This window comes from Gracilinanus agilis, chromosome 5 (genome assembly GCF_016433145.1).
Source record: "Gracilinanus agilis isolate LMUSP501 chromosome 5, AgileGrace, whole genome shotgun sequence".
Lineage (NCBI taxonomy): Eukaryota > Metazoa > Chordata > Mammalia > Didelphimorphia > Didelphidae > Gracilinanus > Gracilinanus agilis.
Genome location: NC_058134.1, coordinates 76,781,476 through 76,804,483, shown reverse-complemented (window position 1 = coordinate 76,804,483; position 23,008 = coordinate 76,781,476). Strand labels below are relative to the sequence as shown.

General features: G+C 36.7%; 1 protein-coding gene across 1 annotated transcript in view; it reads right to left on the bottom strand.

Moving 5' to 3' along the window:
• Positions 1-23,008, bottom strand: part of CCNY (cyclin Y) — a 319,156-nt gene that overhangs the window by 54,922 nt on the left and 241,226 nt on the right. Inside the window, exon 3 of the mRNA XM_044678945.1 lies at positions 16,242-16,276. Coding sequence (XP_044534880.1) covers positions 16,242-16,276 — 35 coding nt within the window. The remainder of the gene's footprint in view (positions 1-16,241; positions 16,277-23,008) is intronic.

The window sequence follows — 23,008 nt, the reverse complement described above, 5'->3', positions numbered from 1 at the left end:
ATTCAGCTCAAGAAGGTTTTGATCATTTTCTGACTGTTTCGGAGTGAGTAAGCAACAAAGGTGGGATAATATCTGTCTATAAACCTACACCCAAGGAGTCTGTGGGGAGAGTATTAAGAAAGAAGTATGTGGGAAGGTGGCTTGGTGGATTGATGAGAACCAGGACTAGAGACAGGAGGTCCACTGACTTCACAGCCAGCTCTCTTTCTACCATAACATACTGAGATGTTATTAACAGTGGGTCTGCCTTGGAGCAGGGACCCTGTCCACCAGGTTGGTAGCCTATGGTTCTTCTGCCCTTACTGCTTAGTTTCTGAGAAACCAAAAAGGTCCTGTGTTAGGAGAGAAGGGTTTTGGGGGCCAGAGACAGCAGATGAATTAAATGTACAAAATGGCCAGTCAGCCTTAAAACAAGTGCATCTTCCAACTAATAATACTGCAAGCATTACTCATTATTTTTAGAGCCAATGATCTTCCTGCCCTTGATTTAAATAAATCTCTTGGCAGATTGGATCGACAGTCTTAAAGCAGTTCAATTTTAAAACTGGACAGGAATGCCAAAATAAACACAGAATCGAGAATCTATGGGAAAGACAAATCTTGTGTATGCAATTAGGAATATCAATGCTGTTCTGACTCATTCAATCCACAGTCCTTAGAGTCTAATGACATACCCTATTCCCCCTTTCTATTTAATACCCACAGGATGAAAAATCCTTGTTCAGTCGGATGCCTGTTCTTCCTCTCCCCCCTGCCCAATACTGGGCTATACCTAAGTGACATATTTCTGTCCACTTTGTCATTGCTCACCTTCATGCATCTGAAGCTACATTTATTCGAGATATCCTACCCTTCCTCACTGAGTACTTTCCTTTTCTTCTTTCAATAGCTTCCCCAAATTCATCCTCCTCTGAACTATTCATTACCTAAGTCAGTGATTTCCAAAGTGGGCACCACCGCCCCTTGGTGGGTGCTGCAGCGATCTAGGAAGCAGTGATGGCCACAGGTGCATTTGGGATTTTGAATGTCTTGACTTTTTTTGTATTACATTAATTTCCAGGGGGCACTAAGTAATATTTTTTCTGGAAAGGGGGCAGTAGGCCAAAAAAGTTTGGGAACCACTAACCTAAGTGAACCCAAGATATTTTCTTTCGTCTTTATTAGCAGAACAACTCATGAAAAAAAATAAAAAAAATAATAATTCTTGACATTAACAATAAATTTGTGCAGAATGCCCCTCCAAAATGACCATATTGATAATATACATCTCTATATATGATTTCCCTTGAGGGCAGAGACATCTTCATTTTTGTGTCTGTATCCCCAGTGCCTAGCAGAGAGCCAGCCAGGCACATAGTAGGAATATAATAAATGCATAATTAATTGATTGATTATATTAACATTTTTAATAACAAATCATTGGTAGATGGAATTTTCTAAAATGAAATCACAGATTATTTGTAGTTTTAACAGTAAAATATTATTATCATTATATTATATTAATAAAATTAATAACATTGTATTTTTGTTATAATATTGTGATTACATAATTAAGATAAATAACAGCATTAATAGAACTAACAAAAATGTTATATAATGTTACATAACGATTATTATAATAATTATTATTGTTTGTATGTTTGCATATTAACACTGAGTCTTAGAGTTCATGAGTTAGAGATCAGACTTGAAAAATTAGCTAGTTTAAATTATTCAGTTTAGAAATAAGGAATTTTACAGGCATTAATATAAATATTACATAAGTTATCATTATGATGATGATTTGTGTATTTGCATATTAATATTAAAACTTGGAATCAATGAGCTGAATCAAACCTTATAAATCAACTAATTCAAAGGGCAGAGCTCAGAAATAAAGAGTCTAATAAGCAGAGAAGTTAAGCAATTTACCTCCAAATTCCAGAGCGAATCAATGAAGTAAAACTGAGATTAAAGCTCAGGTCTCTTGATTCCTACATCTCTAAAATCCATGCACAAGAAAGCTTATAGATAACTACAGACCAATGAACTGAGAAAATTCTAAAGCTGCTCATTAAGGAGACTGCTAGTGAATATCTAGAAAAAGAACCAATGATAGCAAAGAGTCAGCATTAGCTCTATCAAAACAGGTCATGGTTGAATAACCAGAAATTCTTATTTTGGTGGCATGAGGGGAATAGGGTTACTAAACTGGTAGGTCAAGGAAAGGGTTACAGATATGTTTTATCTATATTTTGGCATAATGTTTATTCAAGTTTCTTGTTTTCTTCTTGTGGAAAAGATAGAGGGATGTAGACCAAATGGAGGACACAATTTAATGGCATCAGAAATGGTTGAATGAGTGGTCTCAAAGAGTAGTCAGTCATTAATCAGCCAATTTCAACTTGAAGTTTTTAATGGAATAGGCTGGAGTCTGTTGGAGGGCTCTGTACTGTTGACCACTTTTATCAATGATAAGACTTAAATAATGACATAGAAAGCACATTTATCACATTAGCAGTTGACACAAAGTTAGAAGACACCATTAACATCCTGGAGGATGGAGTCAAGATCTGTTAGAAGGATATTTAGCTTAGATTAACTTAGCATAGCTTAGCAGAGCAGACTGAGTGGCAAGGGAGATTCCAGAATCTTGAGAGAGGAGAGGATGACAGTTTAAAGCTCTCTCTCTGAGGACCTGCTATATGAAGGCTAATGGTGGATTTGGTGAGACAAACCATCCTTGAAGCTATTTCCCTGGACCTTGGACTAAGTAACATCTTCAATCAAGCATCCCAGTGAAGGAGGAAGGTAGAGAAGTGGTTTGGCTCTTTGTGGTAGACACAGAGACCATGCATTCTTCCTCTCTCCTAACTTTAGGATTATCTTGCTGTGTTTTCAAGTCTCCTGTGACCAGCTTTGAAGACATCTACATTGGACATCTATGTGAGATCTCCTCCTCCAGCCAGACCTTGCTATTAAACATTCTGCCCCTAGAATTAGCCAGTAAAGTAGGTTTTATCCATCCCTACACCCTCCTGGGTGGAGATCCAAAGATCTTAGAGTCAATTTACCTAAATCCCTTCATTACCCATCCCACTTAAATCAATAAATATCTCAGTTACTATACTCCTTCCTTGTCTGTCCTTTCCCAGATATCTAGGTTGACAAATTGAACCCACTGTGATTCCAAGCTGTTTTCCCTGGTTGTTATTCAATTACCTGTTATTACTAGCTTTCCCCCAGCTCAATGTGTTACCTGTTTGTGTTTATTTATTTATTAATTTACACATTCCAGTTAGTCCATTCCAGTTTCCCTTACATAGTTAATTATACTTCAGTTCCTATATAACAGATCCAAAAAGAATTTGACAGGCTGGAACATGAAGTTGAGCCTAAGAAGACAAAATTCTGTTGGAATAAATGCCAGGTCTTATATCTGAGTTTTAAAAAATCAACTTCCCAATTACATAATGGGAAAAGTTTATCAGAAGTAGATGTGAGATTTTTCACTGGGCTCTATATAAGTCAGCAGCAGTCCACTGAGGCAAACATGAAAGCCAATGTAATCTTGGACTTGACTGAAAGAGGCTCAGCTTCCAAAAGTCAAGAGATTCTTCTGTACTATCATCTGGGTCACACAACAGGTACAGTACTGTGTTCAGTCTGGGGGATGAGAGTTTTAGGAAGGACACTGCTGAGTCAGAGAGTATCCAGAGGAAAGCCAACAGGATTGTGAAAAGCCTTATGGAACATTAAAGGAACCTGGGCTATTTAGCCTAGACAAGAGAAGACTCTACAGAGATAGAAAGAGATATATTGAAATGGAAGAAAGGGTAGCCAAGTGGCACAGAGGATATTGTGCCAGGCCTGGAGTCAGAAGAGTTCAAATCTGGCCTCAGACACTTAGTAGCTGAGTGATCCTGGGCAAGTCACTTAACTGTTGGCCTCAGTTTCCTCATCTGTAAAATGAACTGAAGAAGGAAATGGCAAAATACTCCAGGATCTTTGCCAAAAAAACCCAAAATGGGGTCATGAAGAGTTGGACTTGACTGAAAAAGACTGAACAACAACATATGGAGGAGCCCCGAGACTCATTCTACTTTTGATTCTTCCCCTCTTCTCTTTCTCTGCCGCCAGAAAGCAGAACTAGAGTAGGAAAACACATATGGGCTTAATGGAAGGAGAAACTTCCTAAGAATAACTATCCAAAAACAGATTGGCTACCTCGAGATCCTCCACTGGAAGTCTTCAAGCAGAGAAGTTGGACAAACATTTGGTTTTCTGTGTTATAGCAGGGATTATTTTTCAGATTTTTTTCAGTTGGACCAATTAGCCACTGATATCTCTTCAGACTAAAAAATTCTATAATTCTAATTCCCCATATTATATGAGCTATTCATGCTATATAGCTCTGCTAAGTATGTCTACGAATGTGTTACTTATTTTAAAATCAAAGCCCCCAAGGATGAGAAATTTCATCCTTGCCATGTGTGTTAAGCAACTCTTTTAAGTTTAAATTAATTAGCCAATTAATTTAGAATATTTTTCCATAGTTACACGAATCATGTTCTTTCCCTCCCCTTCTCCCACCCCCCTCCTGTAGCCAATGAGCAATTCCATTGGTTTTTACATGTGTCATTGATCAAGATCTATTTCCATATTATTAATATTTGTATTAGGGTGATCGTTTAGAGTCTATATCCCCAATCATATCCCCATAGACCCATGTGATCAAGTAGCTTAAACAACTCTTAGCCAAGAATTGTACACAAATGGGAACTGAACTTAGATCTGATTAAAATATAATTCCAGGAATATAGGGAACCATTGGGTTAGCACTATCCCATGTCTATTAGCAAGCATTTATTGCTTGCCTACTGTGTCCAGAGAGTGTGGGACAGAACATGGGTGACATGACAAAAATCACATATAAAACAAACTAGGCCATTCACAGAGCCTTTAGCACACTCCATAAAAATGCAATGCATTGGCCTCAGACACTTCCTAGCTCTGTGACCCTGGGCAAGTCACTTAACCCCAAATGCCTAGCCCTTGCCACTCTTCTGCCTTAGAAGTAATATTGAGCATCCATTCTAAGACAGGTCAGGATTTTTTTAATATAATTCAACTCAATTGACACTATGTTACCAAGTGCCTATAACATGCATTATTACACTGTACTAGAAGCTTGGAATACAAAGATAGAAAAGAAAAGGTTTCTACCCACAAAGACCTGACATTCTCCTGGAAGAGGAGAGGCTATTGGAGAGCGGGAAAGAGTAAAGATGAAAAATGTCACTCAGAGAAGTAGAGAAGACACAGGAGTGTTGTCAGAAAGACAGCAAGAATGAATGGTGGCATTTATCACCTTCAACTAGAGATGCTTTGAGATGCCAGAAGGACAGACAGATAAAGGGTCCAGACGGAATACTGGGGGACAAGCCGACAGGGTAAAACAATCAATGCCCAGACTGGGAATGCCTAGGAGTACAAGAAGGTGGCAGCTTATGTGGCAGCACCCACCTCTGGTCTGATCTCTGTACAATGTAGCTGCAAATCATTAGCTTATAAGCGACTTCATCCTCCTTCAAAAGGAGTCAGCCCTAGGTGCCATTATGGTGCAATGCATTTCCTCTATGGGGAGATGTATTTAATCCTCATTACAGCTAATGACAAGGAGAGACAGCCCTAGAGATGCATTTAGGATGGATGAGATATCCTTGAGGACTAAAATCATATGGGAGAAATAGGTTTGCTAGGCAGGGTACTGACACTGCTATGGAGTGATGGCCTGGGACTTTTGTAATGTTCTGCGCAAGACTGCTCCTACACAAAAATCAGTTTTGAGTTTATAACATTTATACAGTTTATGTGATTTTTAAATATATATTTTTTTAATTTATACATGTGTGTATATATGTATATATATATATATATATGACAGCTTGAGAAGCAATCTTAAAGACCCATTTCCTATTACTGTTTCATCTCCTGGGTACAATAGTCAGAAATATGCCATATTGTTGTGTATGTTTTGGGTGAGTTTATACCCATTCATTTCAGGAGCCAGCTTAGGTGCCTCTGTGATTTAAAATATTAAATTTATTTTTGAGAATGAGAACGAGGGCAAGTTAGATTATTCCAGAAGATAAAGATTCAGTTTCTGTACCTCCTTTGTCGGCAAGTAGTTGACCCAGTGGATAGAGTGGAGGGAGATCTGAGTCAAGAAGATCTCAGTTCTAATCCAGCCTCAGATATTTACTAGTTGTGTGACCCTAGGCAAGTCACCTAACCCTATTTCCCTTAGTTTCCTCATCTGTAAAATGATCTGGGGAAGAAAACGGCAAACCACTCTAGTATCTTTGCCAAGAAAACCCCAAATGGGGTTATGAAAAGTCAGACACACAACAAAAACCTGCTTTGTCATAGTTTCCATTCCTTATACACTAACATGAAAATTCAAAATGGTATGGGTTAGTCAGACGTGGCATCTTTTTCCAAGTGGATGTAGAGGTAAGAAGAAAGAAAGGGGGGGGGGAAGGCAGAGAACACACGAAGAGAGTCAAAGTAATTGGTGAATGCCTAAAGTGTAATGGTGTAACCACCAAGGGAATTGTACCAATCTGGACACAGCCTCCTATCTGCTTTATGGATGAGCAGTGCATTTGTAAAGCAGCCTGAAATTCTGTTTAAGCATGACAGAGACGGGGCAGGAGATGAAGAAATGGGCCACCCCTTCCAGTGTGGCCATTTCACAGCTGGACCTCCCTCCATGCCTTGGCATATCCCAGCAGCATGTTAACAAGCTTGGGCTCCAGGTGGCTAAATCAAAGAAATACACATCATTTTTAACTTTTTTGCTTTCAGAGGCAGCCTAATTTAGTAGATAAAGGGCTTAATCCTCGCGTCAGGAAGCTGGAGTCAAATTCTGCCTCCGATGCCAACTAGCTCCATGACAATGAGCAAATGACTTCACCTCTGAGTGCCAAGGCAATTCTCATATACTTTAAAATCAATAGAAGTTTCTGATCTTGCATTGGTGAAGGAAGATTTCACGCCGGAAGTTTCCAATACCTATGAAATCATAGGTCTTGATCAAAAAGGGGAAAAATCATATTTAGGTAAATTCTTTGGGATGTGAATTTGACCCATAAACAAACGATTATGGCCAGATGACATGTCAGGAGAGATGAAGAATAGCTACAAGATGCCACCTTGTATTTATTTACCTAACACTTCTTAGGCAAAGTGTTTTCATATAAATTACCTGATTGACTCTTCACAACCAATCTGTGACACAGGCAAGCAGGATAGCACGATTCCCCTTTTTCACAGAAATCATCCCATGTGTTTTCCACAGAGATGAACTTAAATGTCCCAAGTTTAGTTAATGCAACTAGTTTGTTATAGGGCTCAGATAAGAGCTTGGATGTGCTGACTTTCCATTCTTGGCTGTTCTCACTAACCAGCTGAGGAAGATCAACAGAGCTTCCTTTTCCTTTAGGAAGAAAACTTCACAAGTCAGAGATAGTAAGGCCAAATGGCCTTCTGTCCTCTAGAGAATATCTTCCCTTAAGGAGCTGCCTCCTCTTTTTGGTCTCGGCTTCAAAATTTTAAGGCAAAGCCGCTGCTACAACTGCCTGACTACACTGTTGGAAGAGGAAAGAAAGCTCTGCTTTGAAGGGCAGCGTAACTCCATGTCTTCCAACAGAAAAAAAAATCTATAATCCACTTTATGGAAGTGAAAATAAATGAAGCATTAAATGAAGAAAAGCAGGCCACTACATTTTACAAGGAGATGAAAAGGGAGAGTGCTGTCTACTTTGGTTGGCTTTTGTTACAAAGTCCAGACCTTGAAGCAATAGCGGCTCCTAATAAAGTGAATGTTGTTCCTTCTCTAACTTTCCCCTTTTCTCCCTTTCTCACTTTCAGAGGTCACTGTACAAGCTGGCTAAATTAAAAGAAAATTTAACTGAGTAAGTTAATAGCGAGATGGGATGAGATAATGAAAATGGGCCAGTGAATGAGGGAGGGAGAAGCATTGCAAAGAAGACCTGAGTGCCAGATTGATTTAAGAGAAAATTATCTACCATCCTATTCCTCCCCCCCCCCCCCCCCCCCCCCTCAAAAGTAAAAAATGACAACAGTAGAGTTTGAGGAATCATGAGTTTATATGAAATAAGGAACTACTTTTTTTTTAAAACTTTTATCTCCCATCTTAGAATCATTACTGTGTACGGGTTCCAAGGCAGAAGAACAGTAAGGGCTAGGCAATAGGGGTTAAGTGACTTGCCCAGGGTCACACAGCTAGGAAGTGTCTGAGGTCAGGTTTGAACCCAGGATCCTCCTGTTTCTAGACTTGGAGTGACTTGCCCAGTGTCACACAGCTAGGAAGTGTCTGAGACCATATTTGAACCCAAGACCCTCCTGTTTCTAGGCTTGGCTCTCAATCCACTGAGCCACCTACCTGACCCTTGGAATAATTCCTTCTAATCCCATAGCAATGCTTGCCAAACTGCAGAAATCAGAGAAGTCTGCTCCTAAATGTATAATTGCAACCTTTAAAGTTTTCAGTGGCTTATTTAGGGGCAAAAATCCTAACACCATGTACAGAGTATCATTGCTATAAATAAAACATCTCACAAACCATTTCATGATTTTTTTAGGAAAATGAGTAAGTCAGGGATCGTAAAGCTTTGCCCATCTTGGCATGTTCACCAGTACAAGATGCAGGAAAATTGGCAGCCTGTTGACAAAGATGGAAGAAAGCTTTTCATTGGTAGTAAAAGAAGAGATGGCAGCCAGGAAACCACAAAAAGAGAGGAATGGGGGGGGTGAAAAAGAAATAAAAGCATTGCAACCTTTCCAAAGCATTTTCATACACATTATCTGACTGCATCTTTTTAATATCCATGTTGAAGGGGAGAGTGACTGGAAGAGAGATGTAAGAATAGAAAGAGACACAGGCACAACTGAAGTTAGAAAGGGAAATAGAAAGGATAAAAAGATTTAAGAGGCAAAAGGCAGAGAGAGGGAAATAAATAGCAAACCTTAAGATGGGAATCTCTTTAGGAAATCTTCCCTGATCCCAGAAAAAGTTCTCGTGTGTTAACATTTTCCCATAGAGGTCATCTGTACTTTGTGGTCTATATTATCCTGTTTCCAGGAATTTTATGATTTTGTTTAAAAACTAGAAAATAGTGAATATTTCTTCTGATTCAACTTCCAGGATGGTGAAGGGCTTCCAGTTCATGTCATATGATAATCAGCTCAAGGACCTGTGAATGGTTAGCCTGGTAAAAACTTGGGGTCAAGGAAGAAAGTGATCTTCAAATATATCAAGGATAGTCAACTGGGAAGGAGGATTAGACTTCACCATAGCAACAGAATTAGGAGTAAAGGATAAAAGAGGTAAAGTTAAGATGGAAAAACCTTAGAAATCAAAATTAGAACTGGCTGCCTCAAAAGGTAATGGATTCCTTATTACTAGAGGTCTTCCAGCATACTTTGGATAACCATCTCTAAGGTATAATGAAGAAGGGATTTTTTCCAGGTTACCAGCTAAACTAGATGGCTACTGAGGTTTCTTCTAACTCCAAAATTCCATAATCAAGGATTTTTAAAAAGTGAGAGAAGAAAACCTTATGAAAATGGACAATCAGCATCATAATCAATATAATCAAAAGCCTCTTTCCATCTCTTCATAGCAATAGACTTTCTATTTCTTTATGCTCTCCAAAGTGCCTACAATGGTGATGTGAACATAGTAGGTGATCAGAATACACACACACACACACACACACACACACACACACACACACACACACACACCAATTAATGTGCTTTCTTAAGATCATAATAGCAAGTTTTGAAACAGAACATTTTGCTTCTGGCTCAAAGTCATGGTATTTAGGAAAACAAAAATAGAGTAAAAAAACAAATAGTCTGTCATTTACAGGGCAAGAATGAGTCTTGAAGTGAACTGGGCATGACAACATGGCACATTCCTATGTGTTCTGGAGTCTGACCATATTTGCTTGTAGGTCACCTAACCTCAGCCTTCCACTTAACTCTTGTTGCTGTATATTTAATTTGTTAATCCCAAACTCTATAGCAGTGGTTCCCAAACTTTTTTGGCCTATGGCCCCCTTTCCAGGAAAAATATTGCTTAGCGCCCCTTGGAAATTATGAAACTATTTACTGAACTCAGAATAGAATGTAATACAAAAAAAGTGTGGCCATCACCGCCTCCCTGGATCGCTGCAGCACACACTAGGGGGCAGTGGCGCCCACTTTGGGAATCACTGCTCTATAGTAATCCAGGAATATTCTCTATAACATATCCCTTCATTAAAATTTTTTTTCTCATTAACTTGAGCCCCCCACTCCAATTTATGAAATATTAATTTATCCAATGAACTTGAAAAGTCTTCTTTGGCACTAAAAATTACTTTTTCCTCATCTCTACTTAAATATTTTAAATTATCAAATATATATAGAATTGATAAATGAGATCATAATTTCCTTCAAAGTCTCCTCAAACCCTCAAAATACCATTAATTGATTCTCTACACTTTTCTGGAAACTTGGTCTTGAGTCAATCACCTCACTCCTGACAAATGATTAAAGTCTATGAAGGATCTTCATATTCCTCTTCAGCATTAGTCCATTATTTGTCTTTTGTGTCTCTTTAAAAAAAACACAGGAAAATCTCTCCCCCAAAAACCTGTGCTCCTAGCTCCTTAACAGACTACATTAAATTCCTCTTGTAGGATTTTCTCACAAAATAAGATGATTCTCATTTTTAAAAAAATTCTTCCTCCTCACATCTTCTCTCTACTTCTTCCCACAGTGGCTGGCATACACTAGACACTTAATTGATGTTTGTTGACTGGCTGACTATTGCAGAGATCTTAAATGGTTATCAGATCACAAATCAATAAGCATGTCCCTCTTACTCTTTAGGGAGAGATGCCTCACAACGTTTCTCCCATCCAACCAGTCCCTTTCAACTGTTGGCCTAATTGTCTTTTTATCAACATTATATTTTGCATATATGGTTTTAAACTAAATGCTAAGGCCTAGAGCTAGCAAGTATGTTCATATATTACCTAATGCTTTTGTCTCCAGTTTATCAGAGATGCAGCCAATGAAAACAACTGAAGAAAAACTTATTTCCCGTTACCATCTATTATGTATTAAAAACCTAACAACAACAATCAGGATTTTTGAGTAGAAAGACACTTTTTGAATCATCTAAAATCCAGCTGATTAATCTTATAGATGAAGAAACTGAACCAAGAAAACTGAAAAAATAAATAAGTCACTTAAGGTCACACAATTTATGACAGAACTTTGATTAGAATATGGGTTTCCTGACTCTCACAAAACCAAATGCCAGACTTCCCTCCCTTCCTTGCAAAGAAAGTGAATAGTGTGGAATATTACATAGGCTATCAGACTTAGTCACTGTGCTGATTAATCTTTGCTAGATTTTTCCCTCTTCTTTTTTTTTCTTTGTTAGAAGTAAACGTTTGTAAGTGATGGGGAGGAGGGATATATTTGGAAATGAAGGTGATAGAAAACAAAATATATCAATAAAAATTTAAAACAAAGAAAGAATACCATATGCGAGGTGCCATAAACAAAAATAAAATGTGTATGGCATATTTGTTCCTAAATCCAATTTTCAAATATATCAAATTTGTTAGATTTTATACTCTCAATTTTTTCTAGAATTCAATTTATTTAGTGTAAGAGACCTGATACAGTGGAAAGAGTACAGGGTTCGGAAGGACAAAAATCATGACAAACAGTTTCCCATCTGAACTTTATCATTTATTGACTATGAGATCCATGCGAAAGGTTCCTTTTACTTTTCTGGAGCCTCAGATTTCTTATCCGTAAATGAAGATGATAATACTCTCAAAAGACAGCCTGGCTTAACAGAAAGTCTTCTGTACCTGGAGTCAAAAGATTTTGGGGTTCAAAATTCCAGACTTGACACTTATTAGTTGAGGTGTGAGCATAGGCAAGGCACTTCTTCTAAACATAAAACTTAATATTGTTTTGTTTATCTGTTTTTCCCTAATCATAAAATATGTAATGCATTAAGAGTTTTCAGGGATCACATTCCAGGGACTAAATCCAGGAGCCTAAAAGAATAAAAATTATTTGTGAGAAATCTTAGCCCACACCTAATATATCAGAAAAATTAAAGGATGAGTTCACAAAATTTGATTTTAATTCAGTCAAACCCCAATGGACAAAGCCAACATATTACAATAGCTACATCAGAATCTCTAAGCAAATTTTGGAGTTGGGCAAAGATTGAGGAACAAAAGATAAAAGTAACTTGGCTTCCTTGCAAATTCTGAAGACAACCAGTTAGTTAGACCTAGAGAACCTCAGAGATACATGTTTATTACCTTCCTGAATGGCTACACAAGGGAAGATAAAAGTTTCTGGGGTTACTCTGAGAATCCCCAATTTGGAGCTGCCAAAATAAAATAAGTCACTTCATGATTTGTTAAGGAGTTTCAGCATTTAAAAGGTCGATATGCAACTACATTTCAGATATAATCTCACCAAGTCCTAGGAGGGTGCCAGGATTATACAACCCAAAGTATATGTTTTTCTTAAAACTTAAAATGGCAGCTTTCTGCTTCAACTCACCCAAGGCTAAAAATCTATATGTCCAACTTCAACCTTTACAAGTCCACTTTATTAAAATAACAAATTTCAAGCAAATGGAAAATGGAAACAGCAATCTTCTTTTTAAGAACCATAAAACATCATACCTCCTTTCCTCTAATCAGAAGAGGCACTTTTCCATGCACACAAAACAAACATCTCTCCTATTATTCACCTTATCTACATATAATTCCTGAGTTTATTTAACAACTTAAGAATGACCTAAGCAAGACAGTGGCTTCTTTAAAAACTTATTTCAGACAGTTAATTTAAACTGACAGTAATGGACCTTTTCTTTAGATTCATATAGAAAAGTTTAAAAAATATTCAGAATATTCTTTTACAAAAGCCAAATTAAATTAAATTATGTAAATTAAATTATGTACTTTGCTCTATATAATAGCGTGTTTGAGTTATTTGGCTGATAGGTTGTAAAGCTCAAGAGAGATGTTGATTCTGCCTTAAAATAATCAAAATACTATATAGCTAAACTGTATGAAAACAGTAATTTCTCTTTTTTCTATCTTTGGGAAAGGAAATAAGGATTTATATGCAGAATGCCTTTTTTAATTATAAATATCTCTTTTGATCATCACAATAACCCTATGAGGGCAGGTGCTACAAATAGGAAAATATCCCCATTTTTTACAAGTAATGAAACAGAAAAAAAACAGAAACTGTGACCTGTGTAGGATCACAGAAATATTGTCAAAGGTCAAATTTAAACTCATGTCTGCCTTCCTGAATGCCATCAATTGCCCCTATCTTCCAATTCATTACAGCTGATTACTGTAAGTTTGAACATTTGACCATCCCTTTTTGACCCACTTCTCTGGTTTATTGCCTTTAATGTAAGTGCAGACAATTTTCCATTTTCCATTGTTAAATGCAAAAAAGGACCTAATTTAACAATTTACTTTGCAACTCTCTCCTGTATTAACTAGAATTAATATCATTTTTAAAAGGGAATAATACTTCTATTACTTATGATCATCTAAATAATGATATATGTTATTAATACTTCTATTATGTGTTGTGTCTTCAAACCCACCTCCAGTACCTGTAAGTCTCCTGGGGGCAGGGAATATATCTTTTCTAAATTTTTTATCTTTCCTAGTAACTTAATACAGCTCTCTGCCTAGAACTGGTGCTAATATGTCATGTTAAATGAATACAGAATGAATGGATGAACGAATGCCTATTTCAAAATGTGTTGATATTTCACATCTTCAGATGGGCTTTAGTGTTGCAAGACCAAATGAGTGGAGCTGCTGGACCCATGTGCAAAAAGATTTGTGGGCAGACCAGTGTCCACAGATTGCCCCTAACACAAAGACTTACTATATTGTATATAGATTCAAATGAATTTATATAGATCTCAAGAATCATTAATGACATTTTGCACTTACTTGAAATCACAGCATCAAAGCTAGAAAGGACTTTAGGCTATTGAGTCCAACCATCTCATTTTACAGATGAGGAAACTGAGGCCCAGAGAAGTTAGCTGACTTATCCAGGTTATTGCAACTGATGACTATCAGATCTTTTCAACTCTGAGTCCAGAATTCTATGAGCTACTGGAGGAGAGAGATTCCTGGCTTCATGCAAAGACATGAAATAAATATAGAACTCAGAGGCACTTGGAGTGGGCAAATTATTTTCTGCTAGTTTCAAGTACTATTTCCATTATATAGATGAAGAACCTGAGGAATAGATAGCTAAGTTAAGTGACTTACTATAGGGTCAAACAACTAATAAATATGAAGTCCAAGAATCAAACTCCTAGTAATTGATTTCAAAAGCAATGAGTCACGTATAGACAAATATTGAAAATTTATAATGATGGGAGTAGATGGAAAGATAGCATGAATAATTCAAGAACTAAGTTCTTCCTTCATGGAGTTTTTCAATAGTGTTCTTCATGAACACACACACACACACACACACACACACACACACACACACTCTTTTCCATACACACAGGAACTTGTTTAAATTTTGAGTTTATCACTTTCCTTTTCCAATGGAGGAAATGCTAATAAGCAGTAAAATGTCGAAAATACAACAACAGAAAAGAGGGAAAGAAGCAAAATATTAAGATCAGTAGATTCCATCATTAAGAGTTGAGTGTATAAGAACACTTTGATTTAAAAAAAAGGTATGTATATTCATAAAGGGATATATATATGTATATATATATATATAAATCCTTTTCAAATCAATCCCCAATGATGTATATTCTAATTTCTGAGATGATTTTTGAAAAATTACTTTTGTTCCACCAGCATTTACTTTCTAAGACTGTGCCCTAAAGTTTACTCCCATCTTCTCAGTAAGTGGCTAAGATTTATAAAGAAACACTTAAATGTACTGCAGATGCTACTATTTTAAAAAACAGCCAATATGGACTTTCTTTAAAGTGAAGAATCCTTTTCCAAATTGCATAGACATCTTATAATTCTTCACAGGAATATTCACAAATTATTTATGCTAAGTTTTCCTTTCTTCAAAATTTCATAGCTTTTGGGAACTTTTTTAAAAGAATCTTGTCTCCCTTCTGAGGAGGTGACAGCCACAACTTGCCTCTGATGGCTGAACTCNATATATATATATATATATATAAATCCTTTTCAAATCAATCCCCAATGATGTATATTCTAATTTCTGAGATGATTTTTGAAAAATTACTTTTGTTCCACCAGCATTTACTTTCTAAGACTGTGCCCTAAAGTTTACTCCCATCTTCTCAGTAAGTGGCTAAGATTTATAAAGAAACACTTAAATGTACTGCAGATGCTACTATTTTAAAAAACAGCCAATATGGACTTTCTTTAAAGTGAAGAATCCTTTTCCAAATTGCATAGACATCTTATAATTCTTCACAGGAATATTCACAAATTATTTATGCTAAGTTTTCCTTTCTTCAAAATTTCATAGCTTTTGGGAACTTTTTTAAAAGAATCTTGTCTCCCTTCTGAGGAGGTGACAGCCACAACTTGCCTCTGATGGCTGAACTCCCTCTACAGGGGAAGAACCTCAACATGGTGCATGTCGGGGCATCCCAGTGAAACTGGAGCCAGTCTTGCAACCTGTAAGCTACACCTACACCTGACTATAGCTTACATTTGAGCCTGAGAGAAGGAGAGAGGAAATGGAAACACTCCCTACAGAATCGAGCTAAGCCAGAACCAGAGCCAGCAGAGCTGGAGATGCTTTTTAAAACAGGGTATTCTAGAAAGAAATTTTCTTTCTGGTGACAAAAGGATCTCCTGGCTGCTGAAACCATGAAGGACTATTCTGGGGGAAAGAGATACAGGAGAAGAATCAAAAACTTGGATTAAGGAGTGTTTTAATTCCAAAGCGACTAAGGTTTAGAAAGAAAAGAATTTCTGGGCAGTCATTTAAAAAAACAATAGAAGAGAGTATATTTCATCATCTTCTATGTATCATTAAAGCAGAACAATTGAATTTTAACTAACAGGAAGCATCGGTATTAAGGTTTTCAGCTATGAATGACATCCATATTAACATCTGCCCAAGAAAAACACGGAGGTGGTTTCACTTACGTGGTTGATGAAGAGGCTCTTACGTTTTTCTCTCACTGTGGAAACAAAAGATGGGACAGAAAGGTTACATTCCTGTAAACCACATTTCCTTTACAGGGTTGAGATGGGTTGAGTCTCTGTAGAATAGCCCCATCCTTCATTGCCACCAGGTACTGTGCTGCTTAAATACCATCAGAAAAGCAAGTTTCTTCATGTACGTGGCTGATGAGTGAAATCTTCACATGAAATTGTGCTCTCTATCTTCCTTCTGCCAATTATTTTCTATTTGTCCTATGTATCCCTTTCTTTGAATATATTTGTCTGAATGTTGTCTCCCCCATTAGATGGTAAGCTCTTTTAAGCCAGGGACTATTCTCTTGCTTTTTTTCCCTCATTGCTTTACACAGTATCTGGAACTTAGTAGGTAACATATTTAATGTTTGATTTTGATTGAAGGAAAAAAAATGTACTCTCAGAATTTGAGAACATTAGACCAAATAGCTGAGACTCTCATGGATGTGAGGTTGAACCAAGCTAGCACTTGAGGATGTAGAAAATGTTAACTGGATAAGGGAAGTCTTTGATTTAAAAATTACAAGCAGTAAGTGGTTAAGCAAAGATTGTTTTTATCCCAACTAAACTTAATATAATAGTACTGATGATAACAGCTAGCATTTATATGATGCTTTAAGGTTTGCAAAATGCTTTGAATGTATTATCTTATTTGATCTTAATCATTATCCTATAAGGTTAAAGTGCTATTATTTTCTCCATTTTATAGATGCAGAAACAGAGGCTAAAATAGTTTAAATGACTTTCCCAGAATAACAGAGAAGATAAGTTTAAATTCAGGACTTCTTGGCTCCAAGTCCATTATTCTATTCTCACTGTACCAGCTAATACCTTTAAAACTCTTCTGCAGACCAGTGAAAAAGAGACAGGAATAGGATGACATTTTTTGTATTAAAATACAGGACATACATGTAGAAACAATTATTGATCGTGGAGGTCAATGACTTTCCTTTTTTTTTTTTTTTTAACTCTTTCCTCAGTTCCAAGACAGAAGAGTGGTAAGGGCTAAGCAGTTGGAGTTAAATGACTTGCCTCAGGTTAAAACACGTAGGAAGTATCTGATGCCAGATTTGAACCCAGGTCCTCCTGAATCCAGACCTTGCTTTCTATTCATTGAGCCACCTTGCTGCCCCATTCACTTGACTTTAAAACATATCTTATTGGTGTCTCTTACTTTATCTATTGTCCTATTTACACACAGGAAGGCTTACACAACACTAAAATAACTACAGTTCTCTACTGCATCATCCTCAAAGGACAGGGGACTCACTCCTATTCCTAGAGAGAGATCCTCTGAATAGTGCTGTACACTATTCACTTGTATACTCGTACACAAGTATAAGTATCCAATAAATAATTTCCTCCAATAAAATTTCAATATGTCTCAAAATGTTGCCTCCTCACCCAAGGAACGAATAGTAGGAATACAAGACAATGGCTGGGAATTCCAAGGTATGTTAAGTTACTTTTGTATCTATTTTTTCTCTCTACTAGACCATAGATTCCTTCAGTATAGGAAAAATATTTTATTCAACTTTGTAGCCTGCATGTCATTTAAATGGTAGTGAATAGTCCAAAAACTGTTTATTAAATTAAATTGGATTGTGCCAGAGGGAAACTAGATGCTGTAATCAAGGCGAGCCTTTCCCAAAAGCATTGCCTTTAAACCCTTAACCTTCTGTCTTAGAATCAATACTGTGTATTGGTTCCAAGGTAGAATAGTGGTAAGGACTAGGCAATGGGGGTTAAGTGACTTGCCCAGAATATATCACACATCTTAGAAAGTGTCTGAGGCCACGTCTGAAACCAGGTCCTCCCCTCCATCTCTCTAGATCTGTCTCTTAATCCAGTGAGCCACCTTAGCTGTCCTTTTCTACCCACACAAATAGCATTTCTAACATTCCATCTTTCAAGAAAGACTATAATTATAAGTAGACTAGAACCAAATGCTTCCTTGGTGTTGTGAATGAGAAACCATTTTTGTTTAATGTGATCTCATAGCACTCTAAACTCCTCACACATATTAATCAAATTCCAATTTGTATTCTATTTACCTGTATAAGAGAAGAATTCTGAAGTGATAGTAAGCTGGCTTGCTTCCAAGTTGGGAAATCTTAGGTTCAAGACCTGCCACCCACATATACTAGCTTATGTGAATAAGTCGTTTAATATTTAATGCTCTAAAGCAGTGATATCAAATTGAAATAGAAATAGGAAGCACTAAGTTGTACAGAAGGAGTCCTTTGGGCAGCATAATGACTTAGTTTTAAAATGTAATATCTATTTTTAATACTTTTACTTATTTTGCTAAATAGTTCCCAATTATGTTTGAGTCTGGTTCAGAGGCATTTGAGTGTGGCAGTCTCAAGCACCCTGTATTTGTCCCTCTGCTTTATGCACCTCACTAAGACCATAATTTGAAGAGAAGGCACTGTCAATCAATCAATATTTATTAAGTGTCTTTCATGTGTCCTGCCTTGGTAGAAAATTTATTCCTTTTCAGAAACTCCCTTTACTAATGACCTTCTTGGAGCATACCCTAGAAGTCTCTATTGTTTTCAGTCTTCCTAAATAATTGAACATATTAAAAGAATCATATTTCCCTTTGTTAGAGGGTGATTAGTTACAGTCTTAATCATGGTTTGTTTGCTTGATTTTTTTCGTGGAAGGAGTGCAATGGATATCTGTTAACTCAGATTCGGTTTACAATATGTTTTTTAATAAACTTTAAAAATGCTAATTAGCAGATCTTAAATTGATTATAATAGATTTAATCTATAGCAATGGAACTCTCAAAAAGTATCAGGAACTTTTAAAAATAAACCACAAAAAACGAAAATGATAGCCTATCAAATAGTGAAAATAACACTCAGTTCAGATCACCTCTGCTACCAATATCTGTGTAGCCATAGGCAAGTCACTAACTTTCCTGAAAATCGATTTATTGATCTGTTAAATGAGGACTTCTATTGGAAATTGTTAAATCCTTTCTAGCTTTAAATCATGATTCCTATGAGATTGAAAACTCCTTGAGAGCAGAGATTATGCTTTTTCATCCTGTATACCATGCCATAAGATCACAAAATTTTGAAATGGAAGAGTCCTTGGAGGTTATCTAGTCAAAGCCTTATTAAAATTTGGGGTCTTTTTAAAAATTAATAATTATATTTAGAATTATTAGTTTTCCTTATAATTATATGTTTTATTTCACACATTAAAAAAAACCATTATTCTAAAAAGGGTCCAAAGGTGGCCAAATGGATTCACACAAAAAATGTGAAGAATCCATGATCTTTACCAAAATAGAAGACACAAATTTCTGAACCAAAACAGACTGGATTATTTTTGTTCTTTTCTTTTCCTCTCTCCCTTGCCCCTAGCCCCTGAATTAATCAAACCAATATTACCTTGTCTTGAAAAGGTTACGTATATAAAGGGGAGGAGAACGGATTATAGGATTTTATAGCAAGAAAAGACTTTAGAAATCATCTGATATTTAGAAATCTCTTAATTTTCCAAATGAGGAAATACCACTCAAAGAAAACAAAAGGATTCCCCCAAGTCAGTGGCAAGGGCTGGGACCAGAAAAAGAGACCACCTGCTATAGATCATTTCCCTGATACTACCACCTAAAAATGTCTTCCAATTAGATGGATAGTAACTATCACATACATGCCATTCTAAACGAATGCATTTCATATCTCAGGATCAGAATAGAGTTGGAAGAGATAGCAGAGGTTATGTGGTCCAGAGAAGTCAAACCCACATTAGCAGACAACATTCCTGACCACAGCCAGAACCAGATAAAAATGTTAATTGGGAAATAATTAACAAAATAAATAAAAATACAAAAGAACATAGATAATGTTAATATGTGGTTTTCTAAATTGATAATTTAGGAATCCTTACAAATGGTTTGGTGGCCCCTAATTCTATTTGAGTTTGACACCACTGACTAACCTCTTAATTTTATAAATGAGAAAAAATGAGACACAGAATGATATGAAGTCCAGGTCTAAGGTCTGAACTCTGGTCCACTAACTTCAACCTCAGCCCTTTATCCACCATGGCATTCAATTAACAAGCAATTAGCAGACATCTAATAAGTTTAAGGCATCATGCCCAGAAATTCCAGTAACTTTCTTTACTGGGCCCTATGGAAGGCAGTCAAATGAGGGGTTTACTGGGAAAAAAACTCCATGGCAAAGAACTGAAAATTGAGGAGATGTGGAGCAGCTGAGTGGCTCAGAGGATAAGGATAAGGCCCAGAGTCAGAAGGTCCTGGGTTCAAATCTGATCTCAGACACTTCCTAGCTGTGTGACCCTGGGCAAGTCACTTAATCCCATTTTCCTAAGTCCTAGTTTAAGAGAATTTAAACCTAGTCTAAGTTTTGAGGTTCCAAACTTGCAGAGGTAGGATTAAATTCTATAAGAGTCTCCATCAAGGGATAGCACCCAGAGGTTGGCTCAACTCTGAAACAGAGTCCCCTGATCAAGTTTATTATAGAGACCCAACTGACTAAAGCCTAAACCCAACATGACCCAGAAGATACCCCTACCAGGGAGGGTAAGTCAGCAACTAGGGAGGGGATCAGGGAGAAGCCAAAAAATACAAGACAAAGAAAATAACGTGACATGTCTTTTTCTTTGTTTTATATATGCTTTCTCTGGAATTGGGAAAGCAAATGCAAGGGGCCAAGGATGCTAAAAGTGACTGATTATCATGACATCACCTCCTATGAGTAATTATAGAAAAAAAGACTCTAAATAGGGATTGAGGTCATGGAAAAGAAGACAGAGAGATGGAACTCCAAAGGGTTCCATCTTTGCTCCTCTTGTCTTTTTTATACTCCCTACTTTGAGTTTGCACTGAGATTGGTGGTGGCAATATTGGAATATTGGTGACCTGCCAGATAACAGATAAGACAATGATAAACATACAAAGGGAAGTGTGTAGTCTGGAAGTTTCAGGACACATTTTTTAATTTAATCTGCATTAACATTTCCTCTTTCACTTTCTTAAGTCTAGATCACCAACAAAACAATAATGCAAATCCTGATTTGTATTAGCATTTGCTAATTTCTGAGGTAGAAATACTCACAATGAAAAATTAATAATTAGTTCTTATGAAACTTGGTACAAGCTGGCTCTGGCACACATGCCCATAAAATTGATGTCTGTCTATTTTGATGAGTCAGAAGAGAAGGAATACTAGATGTGTGTATATACCAGTTGGACAGATATGAGGATGGGCTTATTTTTTAATCTAAGATTGCATATCTATGTGTAAATTTCAAGTTTCAGCAAGAAATAAGGCAATAAAATATAAGATCATTTAACCGCTCTTTAAAAATTAAAAAGTGGAATAATTATGCCAAGAGTGCTCTCAACCAAGGGTTTTAAAATCCTGAAGAATTTAATTCATCTTTATCTTCAAAAAAAATGTTTTGGAGACAACTACATTCTTAATTCCAAAGGAAAACCTACTGGTTCTAAGACATTCAAGATCTCTTCAAATTACCATCTCACATATTCTTTGGTATTTTGCTTCTTAAGTAACTTGCTCAAAATGAAGACAACCAACAAACTTAACTTTCCAAACAGAAAAGATGTTTCTAGTGTCAGTTCATGGTTGGAAGTTTCTTTCCATGGAGAATTTAATGAACTAAACACCTGGAACTCTGAGTAGGACAACATAAGTAGAATTAAAAAATTAGAGAAACATAAACCATTTTAGCCAAAAGGAACCTGGAGACTGTCAGTTCAATGAGGTTGTGACTTGGCCAAGATTATAGAACTAGTTTGTATTAGTCAAGGCTTGAAAAGAAGTCATTCTTCTCATATAGGTCATTAAGAGAAAGTTTCCTGACCATTAAGACCAATTACAAGGTTGGAAACAACTGCCTGATGGTGGAGGTACTGCTGGGTCTCTCAAGACACTTCAAATGATTGCACCTCCCTCTTCAGTCATGTTGGCATCTCTTGAGCACTCTTTAGCTTTCCTAAATACTTGCACCTTTTTCATTTAGTATCTTATCTTTCTCAGGTTCTTCTCTGAAAAAAAAATTGCTTGTATTTTTTCCACTTCTCCCTCAGTCTTCCACCAAAATACACTCAGATAAAAAGACCATGACCTTTGGGTGAGGGGTGGTAGTGGTAGTTATAGTATCAAATCTTTTCAAAACAAAGGATGTCATTTTATTACTATTTATCACTATTCAAGTGGATCTGTGATCACATTGATTTGAGAATTCCCTCCAGTGGTGCCTACTATAACCCATCCAATTCAGTCCACTCTGAATGACTTTTCTCCAGATTCTCCCAAAAAAACTGCAGCAGGCCTATATGGCATGCTTGAGGTCTTCCTCACTTTCTTTATTATAAGGGGTCCAGTGAAATGCTTTGGCCACCCATCTACCATCTAACTCTTGCTATGTGAACTCTCTGTCACACAATTCCTTAATGACATCCTTTACTCATGTTCTTCGTTGATGTTCCTCTCATTGGTTATCACCTGCAATCTGCTAAGGTCCACCATTCCCCTCTCTGTGATGCTCATTTTTAGATCTTCAGGGAAAATGGTATTCTAAGTATCACTGCCATGTAGCAACATTGATAAAATGTTAGTTTCGATAAGATGGAACTCTGTTCTTCATGGGAAGCTTAGGGTTAGTAAAAGAGCTTTGCCAATAGAAAAGAGGAAATGTTATCACTA